Genomic DNA, 13,808 nt, shown 5'->3' with positions numbered 1-13,808 from the left:
ATTAAAGTCGAAGTCAAAGTCTTTTTTGATTTGGTCAAGTCAAGTCCAAAGTCATCAAATTCGTGACTCGAGTCTGACTCGAGTCCAAGTCATGTGACTCGAGTCCACACCTCTGGCATTGTCTAACGGTATCTACTGGCTAGCTACTGATAGCTGCTGATATCAACAAATGCTCCAGCAATAGTCGACTCGAGTGCATAATACCTCCGTTCCCTCCGTTAGCTCACATTAGATCTATCTGTCCCAGTAAACTAAATTGTCTTAACGTTATCTACCGGGCTAGCAGTAGCTACAGATAGCTCCTGATATCAATGTCTTATAACATTGATTGAATGCGTATTCTAGCTGAGGGCATGTTGAATGTGATTTGACAAAAGAACCGCAACGTTATACCAATAGGGTCCAGCTGCATCGCCGGAGAATCCTTGCATGCTGAATGTAGGGTCTAGCTGAATATAGGGTCTAGCTGCAGGGCCGGAGAATCATTGCTGGAGCTGGAGGCTACTCAAGTATACACACAGACAGTGGAGCTGTTTGCAGATGGCGAGCTTTTTGACTTATTGCGTGGTGGCGATGTCTCGCAGATAATACAACTACAAGTATGATTATATAATATATTTTATTTAAAAAAAAAATTATATAAAATATATATATATATATTATTTTAATCAAAAAAAATTTGGCAGGTAAGAAATATGCTTGGCGGGTAGATTCTTCCCATCTACCCGCCACTGGCCGGTGAGTCAAAAAGTTAATTTCGCTCCCTGCTTACCTGACATCAGATGGTATCCATCTGGTATATTCCAATTCCTGATCACCATTCGAAAAAATCGATAAGTGTATAGATCTAACGTGTATACAGTAGAACTCATGCTTGCCGCGGCTCAGAGTCTCCAGAATGAACTCTGGTAACCCCGGCTGCATCAGTGGACTGGAAAATGTGGACTGGAATATTTTTTTTCCCCCATCCATTTTCATTGAGTCCATTCCAAAATCCCTGATGTCATCTGGGAGACGATGGGGGGCGCTTTTTTCACATCTGATCGCCGGCGGCCCTTGGGTAGGCTAGGGTAGGCTTGCGTGATGCAATATGATTTCAGATCGCTAAAAAAAAATCTGAGAAATCTTGTGAGTGGCTTTCAACGTAACTATCATAAACACGAGATTAGCCGTGAGTTAGGGGTGGACGGTATAAACGGTATACGGTATAAACGGTATTAATTTGCTCTACGGTATGGATTTTGACTATACCGTGTAACCGGTAGAGTAGCTCTAAAATAGCATTGATTGATTGAATTGATTGATTGATTGAAAACTTTATTAACAGATTGCAGAATGGGTACAATACAGTACAGCTCAATACACACAATTGTTAAGGGGATGCAGACCAGAGAAAGACTTTCGTCTTGTTTACACCAGGGTCCCCCATTTTCAATTCATCAGGACATATATGACATACATGACATACAGATAGTCAGTACTGCTACATCTATACATTTATGACATACCAGATTTGCAAATACAGTACTGTTTGTGATACAGAAGGAGTCAAGAAAAGGGAGTATATACATTTGACGTAGAAACTGTACATTGGAGGAGGTTGGGTGGGGGGGGTTGGGTACACTGGGATATTGACAACCATACTGGGTAATTTACATTGGAGGTGGGTGGGGGGGGGGGGGGGGGGCACATTGTATAAACAAGCAAAACTGTACATTGAGGGGGGGGGGGGAGACTCTGTACAAACAAACAAAATTGTACATTGGACTATTGACAAAACCATACTAGGTAAATTACTGTACATTGGAGGGGGTTGGGTTAGGATATTTACAGGGGCCAGTGTTGAATTGCAGTCTCCCGTAGGTGTCTCTTGAGAGAGGTTTTGAAAGTGGGTAGTGATCCACATTCCTTTACAGCTTTGGGTAGGGCGTTCCACATTGATGTGGCATAATTGCGAAACGTGTTTAGTCCCTTATTTGAGCCGAATCTGGGTTTAACATGATTTGTGGAGCTCCCTCTGGTGTTGTGATCGTGGTATTCACTGACCTTTGGGAAGTATTTTGCCATGTACATGCCATGTACATGGCAATGACGTCATGTAACCACAGCTCGACTATTTCAATCGCATTTGCCACTAAAAATAGATAGAATTAGTCATAGATAATAGATATGTGCAAACTGGAAAAAGTTATTTAGGAGGCTTCGCGCAGTGGGCGTGTCAACACGCAATTGTCATTTCATAATAAACACATATCACCGCGGCGCACAGCAAGTTTCAATTTCAGTTCCTGGCATTTTTAACCAGTGGAGAAAGGTAAGAGATGTCCCTATCATTTTTCTTATATGAATTATTCTACGTTAATAAAACATACCTGGTGATCAACTACAGTTTGCTGTAAACATTATGATATGCGTGTAGTGTTATGATAACGACGGCTGCAGCGGGAGCCGGGAGGACGGCGGCAGCAGTGGATTTGCGAATAGCATGCAGCTGCAGAGCCGCAGAGCCAGCGGCGCTTTCAGGTCAGGTCCGCTCAACAGCGCCCCCCCACCCAACGGCTGAAAGCTGTGACCAGACCTGAAAGCGCCGCTGGCTCTGCGGCTCTGCAGCTACATATGCTTCTAGCAAAATCCAGCATCCAGCCCGGCTGTTTGCAATGGGAGCAGCACGGACTCGGGACTTATTTTATTTGGAATATAATGACTTTATACGCAAAAGTAGCCTAGTTTTAACTTAAAATATTATAAATCTACATGCCTTGAGGATGTCATTCTTTATATAGCCTGCCTATCAGGCAAAAAAATTTATTCTAACGGAAACACTGATACCGTGATATATACCGTTACCGTCTATGTAGGGCTGGGCGATATGACCAAAAACGTTATCGCGATAAAATTATACAATTATTTTCATATAATTCGATATCGATAATTATCGTCGATATAATGTCTGTCAAGTTTAATTAACTTATTATGCTGCTGCGAATGTCTCAAGTCGAGTTGATGTCGTCATCAGTCTGCGCACGTTAGCAGTTAGCCGACAAGTGGAGTATCTCATGACAATAAATATGACACTAAAATACTCTCTTCCGCCACAATATATTGAAACGAACTGTATACCCCACACTACTATAAACGTGGCCTCAGAATTCAAAACACACACATACTTGGCACGTAAATATATAAAACATCGCCGTGCAAGCTAATTAGCCTAGCAAGCCTGTAGTATCTAAGCGGTGTATTCCATGACAATGTGCTAAATATGACACGAAAATACTCTCTTCCGCCACAATATATTGAAACGACGTCCACTGTATACCCCCACTACTATAAACGTGGCCTCAGAATTCACGCCACACACATACGCGGCACGTAAATATATAAAACATCGCCGTGCAAGCTAATTAGCCTAGCAAGCCTTGTTGTTGAGTGAGTCCTACCTCCTTCCGGGTGTACTTCGCTCTCGGCCATCTCCTTCACTGATTGGTTGTTAGCTGTTGTGCGTAGAGCTGCCGCGGTATTGATATTTTCCTTACAGCACGAATTTGCGCAATATTTCCTACCGCCGCGGTAATTACCGCACAGTGCGCACAAAAAAAAAAAAAAAGTTTGAATGCATTTTTTTTTTTTAGTAGTCTACTCTTATAGCCTGCCTCTAGTCTAATGGCGCTTTTCCACTGCATATTACCTACTCGACTCGACCCGCTTTAGGCACCTGGTACTTCGTTCCTTTTCCACTGCAGCCAGGTACTACTCCGTTTGGGAAATGGGGATGCAGGCGGGGCCGCCGCCGCTCGCTTGTGTACACTGAAAGCTCCGTGGGCATAGATGTCCGAGGGCTTGCAGCAAGCCAGAGTTTAACACAGTTTCAATCAATCAATCAATCAATAACAACATTAACCAGACTCTCGTTGCGTCTATTCTGCCAAAGCTAACGTTACCTCTCATTGTGTATTCTACCAAGCAAACCCGGGTTTAACGTTACCTCTCGTGTATATCGGATAACAACAACAAACTTAACACATCAGCGATCTTGTTGTGACACTAAACTCTCCGCTCGGTGGTAAATTGGGTTGATGTCGGTTTTGTTTCATCAATAAATAAGGCAGAATACACAGTGAATCCATTCTTTTTTGTTTATTGCACTTGGTTCTGTCGCAAACAAATCCTGAATGAAATGCATCCTTAGCGAGGCAGTAAAGATGGCGGCGTTCTGTTTTCGTTCAGAGGCGTCGAGTAGGGGGTATCTGCAGAGCCGCAGAGCCAGGCTGGACCAATAGGGTCGCTTGGAACCGAGTAGGGTATATCTGCAGAGCCGCAAGCCGCAAGCCAACTTTATTATTATGATAAAAAACAGCGGTGACGCGGTATTCAGCCTAACTCTGCGGTGAGCGTGATGCAACAGCGATACCGCGGTAATGCGGTTATCGCGGCAGCTCTAGTTGTGCCCAAGCACGTCATCACGTAACGTTGGTTGTTGTTAGTGAGTGTGCTGAGCCGAGGCTGAACGGAGCCAAGCTTGGAAAATCGATATATCGAAACTTTGCGACCACGTTTCATGTTTATTTCGAGGAAATAATTTATCGCGATAGTTATCGTTATCGTTTTATCGCCCAGCCCTACGTCTATGCTTCAAATTATACCGTGATATAAATTTTAGACCATACCGTCCACCCCTACTGTGAGTGGCAATCAAAGTGTTAAGCCCTAGCCCTATTTCCTGAAAATCTGCCTAAAAATACATATCTAAGTAAATGGAAGATTACTCCACTTCTACAAGGTCCATTTGCATGTTCTTGGTATCTAGGGTCATCTATGGATCTCATGGAATGTATTCCCATATTGTGTCTGTTACTAGGCTTGAGTAAATTGTGATGAAACAAAGGTGAATATAAATTATGATTTTCTGTGCATATTTGACAGTGAATAACACCATGCTAAAAATGACCAGACATGAACAACTGCCACTGAGCTCGTTCAGCACCTTCTTGAAATCATGTGTACAAAAAAGTCTAAGGAAATGAATAAAGGGAAGATGATTAAACGGAACGTTTTGTAGATACAGTACTGAATTATACCAGCCGGACCAATGCAATTTTAAATATTATTATAGAATAGCAGGCCTATAAATTACTTTATTATAGCCAATTCACACATTTATGGATTGTGCCAAATCTTCTCTTTCAAATGGCAGTCCAATTTGGATTTAGTATCACCAGGTGTGCAGGAAGAACCGAGAATAAATACGGTCAGTTTTAAATTTGCCACAGGTCCGCCATTTTGAATCCGTTTGCAACGCGGATTCTTTCGAACTAGTCTCAGTGTGAAGTTGCCTTTGAGAACAAATGGTTCTTGAGCCGTAAAGGCACATGGGGCAGGAGCCTATCTCCTGTTTCCGTAGCGTGAGGCAGCTTGATGTACAAGTACACCCCTTGGACATGACGCTAGTATCAGTGTGAGGTAGTCACAAAATGCTTCAGTGTGACATGATGTGTTGGAACTAGTCTCAGTGTGACGTAGGGGTGGACGGTATATACGGTATAAGCGGTATGAATTTGCTCTACGGTATGGATTTTGACTATACCGTGTAACCGGTAGAACAGCTCTAAAATAGCAATGGCGTCATGTAACCACAGCGCGACTATTTCACTCCGCATTTGCCCCTAAAAATAGATAGAATTAGGTAAGGGATAATGTATAGCTACGAGGTCATTGTTGCAAAATAATTGACCGACACAGTTTAAAATACCGAGGCGCAGCGCCGAGGTGTTTTAAACGTCAGTGAAGGTCAATTATTTTGCGACAATGATCGAGTATAGCTATACGTTATCCCGCTTATTACATGGCTAACTTACTAACAAATATACCTAATTCATTGTACACCATCGACAAGACAAGATCAAATGCAAACACTTTGTTCTGTGGCTCTGTCAGCCCAAATAAAGTGATTATTATTATCGGCAGTCGGCAGGTCTGTGGTCTGATTGCACTGATGACTATGTTCAAGTTCAAGTCCAAGTTCAAGTTCTTTAATAGTTGTCATACAGAAGTACAGAATACTTTCATACAAAATGCTTCTTACTGTTACGCTCCAGAGACTGTGCTAGACAAGATAGTATCAAATAACATAATAACATAATATAGCATGAATTTAGAAGAAGAAAATGAGGTCACAGTGTTCGGTATAGACATATGTACAATGTTCTGAGTTACCATATAATATACAATACACAATACTATGCAGTGTACTAATGTACAGTACTATCTAGTGCAAAGCAGAAATGGGATGAGGTACAATTTTAGGTACAATTTACAGTAAGGTGTATAGGGATGGGAATTGATAGGATTTTATCGATACGATTCCATTATCGATTCTGCTTATCGATTCGATTCTTTATCGATTCTCTTATCGATACCTGATCAATTTATAATTTAAATACATAAATTGGAAATGCAACAGAACTAAGCTGGTTAGAATAACAACATGCAACTTGACATTTCTGATTGTCATTTATTGTTGAGCCCCCATGTCAGGGGCGACAGTGGCTCGGGAGGTAGAGCAGTCTTCTGGCAATCCGGAGGTTCCCGGTTCGATTCCCGCTCCTCCCGGGCAGCGTGTCGATGTGTCCTTGAGCAAGACACTTAACCCCTAACTGCTCCCGATGAGCAGGTTGGCACCTTGCATGGTTGCCTCCGCCGTCGTTGTGTGAATGTGTGAGTGATTGGGTAAAATGTAAGGAACAAATTGTAAAGCGCTTTGGATAAAAGCGCTATATAAAAAAGCAGCCATTTACCATGTCAGAAAAATACAAAAACTGTAAAAAATAAAACATTAACTATAGCCTACACTTAAATAAAATAATGTATTTGAGATTCTCTTAAAATGTATTTATTTTTTTATTCTTAAACTAATTTAATCTATTGAATAACAGTCGTTATTCCTCTGACTTCTGTCTCACACACACACACACACAGACACACAGAGCTCCCTCCCCGGGCCCCTGTCCTGTAGGTATTGGCTTGTGTTGCTACACGGACACATTTGTATGTTGCACCATGGTACTTCCTGTCTGACGGACTCAGAGTAGAGACTTTGTAAATAAACAATCCGGCTCTTATTATATGTGAACTAAAGAGTACAATGTTTACACAACAGTCCCCACCCGCTGTTTTATTGTATTTGTACCTGTACTATCCGCTGTCAGCTGTTTATCTCTCTTTGTGAGCTTGATTAAATAGCGTTAGCTCATGTTAGCTAGCGATAGCTCCGCGGCTAATTTTAGCTCAACCTAAACTAAATCAATGACTATGTTCTAAAGCATTCAAGTAGTTTTCACTGCACATAGAAGTAGCCAAACAGCGGGAGCATTTCGGGAGCATATGACCAAAAGCCAGGCAATTTCGAGCCCTTAAGGAATCAAATACAGTCTGCCATGGCTATATGCTAACGCGCGCAACTGTAGGAAAAACCTGGCAGCGTTAAGGGAATCGAAAGTCACAGGAGCCACACGGTTCCAGGCATCGGTTTTCGATTCCCATCCCTAAAGGTGTACGAGTTGTAGTGCAATCCTTCATCCATAAATATAAAGTGTGGGGAGTGGGTGCTACAGTGTGTTTGTTTAAAGTGGGTGTGTGCTATAAAGTGTGTGGAGTGGGTGCTACAGTGTGTTTGTTTAAAGTGAGTGTGTGCGTGTGGATGTGTGTGCTATGTGCGTTTGGTGGTTGTTGTTGTGTAGTGTTCATTCATTGTTCGTTTAGCAGCCTGATGGCCTGGGGATAGAAGCTACTTCTGAGTCTTTCTGTGCTCGCCTTGAGACTCCGGTATCGCTTGCCTGACCGCAGCAGTTCAAAGAGGCAGTTGTTCGGGTGACTGGAGTCTTTGATGATTCTCTTAGCCTTGCCCTTGCAACGCTTGTAGTAAATGTTCTGGAGGGTGGGGAGCCCCCCTCCAATTGTGCGTTCGGCTGAACGTGTCACTCTTTGTAGTCTGCTTCGGTCTTTTGCAGTGCTATTCCCAAACCAGGAGGTGATGTTGCCGGTCAAGATGCTCTCTATTGTACATGAGTAGAAGTTCTTAAGGATCTTCTGGCTGACTTGGAACTTCCTTAGGCGCCTGAGGAAGTAGAGGCGTTGTCGTGCCTTCTTCACCACACTGTTAATGTGTGTGGTCCATGTCAAGTCCTCGGATATGTAGGCTCCGAGGTACTTGAAGCTGTTGACTCTCTCAACCGGTGCCCCGTCGATGCTGAGGGGGCTGTAGTCCTTGACCCCCGACCTCCTGAAGTCCACAATCATCTCCTTTGTTTTGCTGACGTTCAGGGAGAGGCTGTTTTCCTGGCACCATCCCGCCAGGACCTTGACCTCTTCCAGGTAGGCCCTCTCGTCGTTGGCAGAGATCAGGCCCACCACCACTGTGTCGTCAGCAAATTTGACGATTGTATTGCTACTCCGCTGAGCCACACAGTCGTGTGTGTACAGGGAGTAGAGGAGGGGACTCAGAACACAGCCCTGGGGGGCCCCTATGTTGAGGGTGATGGATGAGGAGGTGCAGTTGCCTGCTCTCACCACCTGGGGTCTGCCAGTCAGGAAGTCCAAGACCCACTGGCAGAGGTCATAGCCCAAGCCCAGGTCCCTGAGCTTGGCTATGAGTATGGAGGGGACTATGGTATTGAATGCCGAGCTGTAGTCGATGAATAGCATTCTCACATAGTTCCCCTGCCTCTTGTCCAGGTGTGATGCTGCTGTGTGCAGCACATGGGATATGGCGTCCTCCGTGGACCTGTTGGGGCGGTATGCAAATTGCAGGGGGTCCATGTTGATGGGGAGGGAGGAGCAGATGTAGCCCTTTACTAGCTTCTCAAAGCACTTCATGGCTATGGAGGTGAGAGCTACAGGGCGGTAGTCGTTGAGGCAAGCAGGCTTGGATTTTTTGGGTACAGGGATAATAGTGGACTTCTTCAGGCAGGTGGGGATGACAGCCTGTTCTAAGGACAGGTTAAATATGTCAGTGAATACTGGGGCCAGTTGGTCGGCACAGACTTTTAGGACGCGTCCGGGGATGCCGTCCGGACCTGCTGCCTTCCTGATATTCACTTTTTTAAAGGTCCGCCTCACCTCATGCTCTGTTACCCTGAACACTGCGCCTCCATCAGCAGCCGACCCCCCCCCCCCCCCCATTGCCGAGGCTTGTGAGCTGGTGTTGTTATTACCAGCATCAAACCTCGCATAGAAGGTATTGAGGTCGTTTGCTAAGGAGATGTCACTGTTCAGTTTGAGGGAGGCGCCTTTGTAGTCTGTCATCGTTTTGAGCCCCTGCCACATAGCTCTAGAGTCAGCTTGTTCAAACTGGAGTTCAATTTTATCCCTGTAGCGTCGTTTGGCCTCTGACACTGTCCTCCTTACGTTGTATCGCGCCACCTTGTGGTCATTCATGTTGCCTGCCTCTAGGCCGTCGTTGTATGCTTTGGTGCGCTCTCTCAGAGCTTCACGGACGGATTTGTCTACCCAGGGTTTTTGATTTGGGTAAACTTTCATTTTGGTAGTGGGGATTGTTTCTTTCACCCTAGTACAAACATAGTCCAGCACTGTCTCCGTGTAGGCATTAATGTTATCTGTGTCGCGGAACACATTCCAGTCTGTGTTGTGAAACACTGACCGGATCGTATCCTCTGACGTCACATCCCATTTCTGCACCTCTCGCGAGACTACGGGAGTACTTTTAATTCTCCGTCTGTACTTTGGTGAAAGAAAAATGGATGCGTGATCTGACTTACCGAAGCCACTATCAGAATGAGCCTTGTAGCCACCTTTAAATTGCGTGTAACAGTGATCTAGGATGTTACCGCCTCTGGTGTTGCAAGTCACATGCTGATAGAAGTCAGGCAATACCTTTCTCAGATTGGCGCTATTGAAATCTCCCAGAACTAAAATGGCGGCGTTAACATTCGCTATGCTGAGCAGCACTGATACAGTGTTGTAGTGGGCTTGATTGCGAACAGCTGCGCACAGCGGTCATTATTGCTTGGCAGAGGTCCGTTATTGTGTGATAACGGACCTCTGACGCGCGCTATTGACCAATCACAAGCAAGCATTTCGGCGATTGTGAAAACGCCATGTAATAATCATAGATAGTAGATATGTGCAAACTGGAAAAAGTTATTTAGGAGGCTTCGCGCAGTGGGCGTGTCAACACGCAATTGTCATTTCATAATAAACACATATCACCCGGCGCACAGCAAGTTTCAATTTCAGTTCCTGGCATTTCTAACCAGTGGAGAAAGGTAAGAAATTTCCCCATCGTTTTTCTTATATGAATTATTCTACGTTAATAAAACATACCTGGTGATCAACTACAGTTTGCTGTGAACATTATGATATGTGTGTAGTGTTCTGACTGCTGGGCAGCGCAAGCTGGATGCTGAATTTTGCGAGAAGCATATGCAGCTGCAGAGTAGGGGCGCTTTCAGGTCCGGTCACAGGCCCGCTCAACAGCGCCCCCCACCCAACGGCTGAATTGCCAATGGCTGAATTGGAGTATTGCACTGTGTATTGCACAGTGCAATACTCCAATTCAGCCGTTGGGTGGGGGGGCGCTGTTGAGCGGGCCTGCGACCGGACCTGAAATCGCCCCTACTCTGCGGCTCTGCAGTTGCATACTATTGGGATTGTTGGGAGCAGCACAGTCTCGACTCGGGACTTATTTTATTTGGAATATAATGACTGTATACGCAAAAGTAGCCTAGTTTTAAGTTAAAATATTATAAATCTACATGCCTTGAGGATGTCATTCTTTATATAGCCTGCCTATCAGGCAAAAAAAATTATTCTAACGGAAACACTGATACCGTGATATATACCGTTACCGTCTATGCTTCAAATTATGCCGTGATATAAATTTTAGACCATACAGTCCACCCCTAGTGTGCCGTAGTCAGTAAATGCTTCAGAGTAGGGCTGGGCGATATGGCCTAAATATGATATCACGATATTTTCCGACCTTTCGGCGATACACGATACACATCACAATGTTTTTCTTTTTTCCCCCCAAACAATTCATTATGAGGCTTACCAAGACGGTATTTGAGTTTGCAAGCTAACATTAAAGACAAAATAAAATACCCATGCATTTAGCATTTTTATATTATATATTAGATTTAGATTATTGGATCATTAGATTATATATTGCATATATTTAGCAATGAGATATTATATGATTTATATATGATGAATTGAAAATGGGGGACCCTGATGTAAACAAGACGAAAGTATTTCTCTGGTGTGCATCCCCTTAACAATTGTATGTATTGAGCTGTACTGTACCCATTCTGCAATATGTTAATAAAGTTTTAAATCAATCGATAGCATTTTAACATTTTTATGAAACTACTGTATATTTGTATGTCTCTAAATGTTTTGATGAATTGAAAATGGAGGACCCTTGTGTAAAAAAGCCGAAAGTCTTTCTGGTCTTCATCCTCCAGTCCACTGTTGTTGTATTGAGCTGTACTGTATTGTACCCATTCTGCAATCTGTTAATAAAGTTTTCATTCATTCAGACGGCAAACAGAATAATTTTGATTGACAGTCGAGTCTGCCAATTACGTCACACCGCTTGCACCCGTCCTGCTGTTCTTAGCACCAATCGGCAAGCGCGTATTCATGTTTTACTTCCGCTTTTGTCCGTCATTGATTTTGACGAGAGCTCAACAACATCAACAACGTTAGCTCCCCGCGGCCGACGTTTAGCTTTTAGCTCTGCAGCATGACTAAACGAGGCATAATGATTTTACTGCAACGAATGTTATAATAAAAGCCTTTCCATACATCTGTCTGATTGAAAACTTTATTAACAGACCGCAGAATGGGCACAACTTACTCAGCACGGGCTGAGATATGAGAGTAATGCTTGCTATCTATCTAGGTTGTCCTCGGGACGTTGCTATGTTCGGGTAAATACGCTGATGTTATTGAACGTGTAACTATATAACGTTAATGCCACAAAACGAATGCATTTTTTAATCATAAGTAGTAACTTTGATGCAGTAGTGTGTGTGGGCCGGCGTTGTTTGAACGTGTGGACCAGATTGACGTGACACAATCCGCGGCAAAACATCACGATATCCACGATACGTTTAAAAAGTGTATCGTTAATGAACTGTACCCGATATTTATATAATATAGTCATATCGCCCAGCCCTACTTCAGAGTGACATGATGTGTTGAACTAGTCTGTGTGACATAGTCACTAAATGCTTCAGTGACATGATGCGTTGAACTAGTCTCAGTGTGACGTAGTCACTAAATGCTTCAGTGACATGATGTGTTGAACTAGTCTCAGTGTGACGTCACTAAATGCTTCAGAGTGTCATGATGTGAAGGACTAGTCTCAGAGTGCCGTAGTCACTAAATGCTTGGTCTTGAAGCATAGAAAATGAGGCACACTGTTTTCTGCTGTGGGTGATTAAAACTTCTGCCAGGTCAGAACTCCGACCACGAGACTCTGTGTGTAAACTGAGGGCACTGCATCAACTATACTGCTATAGTATTTCATACCACTTGATGTCCAAAACTCTTGAACTATCCCTTTAAGGTGACTCATCATCAAGTTCCAGTGACTGACGAGACATGTCTAACATAAAAAAAACAACACTCAGCCAAACCTGTCAATCTACAATTACTCTGGGGAGAGTGAACGTTGGATTTTGCAAGACTCTTATTGTTACTGTTTTTTTATCTGGTATTTTTTAGGCCACAGCCACACTGATATCCAGTACAGTGGAGGAGATGGCGTCTTGCAGTCACCGCTCTCTGTTGGGACTAAAGGAACTATCTGTCTGCTTGGTGGACTGCATTAAAACACCAGAACATAAAGGAACTGTGAATGAAGGAGGAGGTAAGGCTCTAAAGGGTACATCCATCTTCAGTGTTCATACAGATGCTTGAAATAAATCATGCAAAGACTAGGCGATCATTCAAACTATATCCCCAATTGTTTTTATGCATGTTTTTCTATGATTCTCATTACCATCATTTTCAAGGTGACATAATACTGTGATTTCCCATCAATGACCTAGACTGGCGGCCCGCCACAGTCTAATTAGTCCCGCCACAGTTGTATAATGAACCAAAAAAATAAAATATACAGTTTGCCAATAGGGATGTATCAGTAGTATTGGCAGTGGTAATAGTCGTAATAGTAATCCACTATATATTTTTTTTATTTTCAAAAAAATAAACCAGTTCAACACAGGTAACCACTTTTGCTTCATTTCTTTGATGGCTCTAATGTTTGCTCTAGTTCAGTGCTTCCCAATCCTCTCCTCGAAGCACCCCAGCCGTTCCATGTATTTGTTAAATTCCACCACCAGCACACCTTGATTCAACTAATAAAGGGCTAGTTAAGTTGAATCAGGTGTGCTGGTGGTGGAATTTAACAAATGCATTGAACGGCTTTGGTGCTTCGAGGAGAGGATTGGGAAGCACTCGTCTAGTCGATTTTGTGTTTTGAGCACAAAGTTCATCATAGAATCTAGCCTCTTTATTTTGCTCTCAAAGTGCACCAGATTGATGCATTTAACTTCAAAATGTAAAAAATAAATAAAATTCGGGGGGCCTGCCCCCGGACCCCCCTAGAGGGTTGGAGGTTCACCCCCCATAGTCTCTGAAAATCCTGTGGGAAACTGGGAAATCTCCATATTCCAATAAATCTAACTTTATTTTAAACCTTGCATGAAATGCAAACAAATTTATTATATAAGATTTGCATTATATCACCAAAATAAATGGCCCATCAATCATTTCCAGCCATT

The 13,808-nt window shown here is 43.3% G+C and overlaps 1 protein-coding gene across 2 annotated transcripts in view; it reads left to right on the top strand.

The window, feature by feature from the left end:
• LOC311234980 (uncharacterized protein) overlaps positions 1 to 13,808 on the top strand; it is a 44,169-nt gene that overhangs the window by 12,019 nt on the left and 18,342 nt on the right. Inside the window, exon 2 of one of the 2 annotated variants that reach the window (XM_084322292.1) lies at positions 12,748 to 12,892. In XM_084322292.1, the coding sequence (XP_084178418.1) occupies positions 12,748 to 12,892 (145 nt within the window). Of the gene's footprint in view, positions 1 to 12,747; positions 12,908 to 13,808 lie in introns of both variants that reach the window. The other variant, XM_084322291.1, reaches the window with a different exon arrangement.

This window comes from Notolepis coatsorum (assembly GCF_963971535.1).
Source record: "Notolepis coatsorum genome assembly, chromosome: 9".
NCBI classification, from domain to species: domain Eukaryota; kingdom Metazoa; phylum Chordata; class Actinopteri; order Aulopiformes; family Paralepididae; genus Notolepis; species Notolepis coatsorum.
Note: the sequence above shows the minus strand (reverse complement) of the source record. Positions and strands in the feature narration are given on the sequence as shown.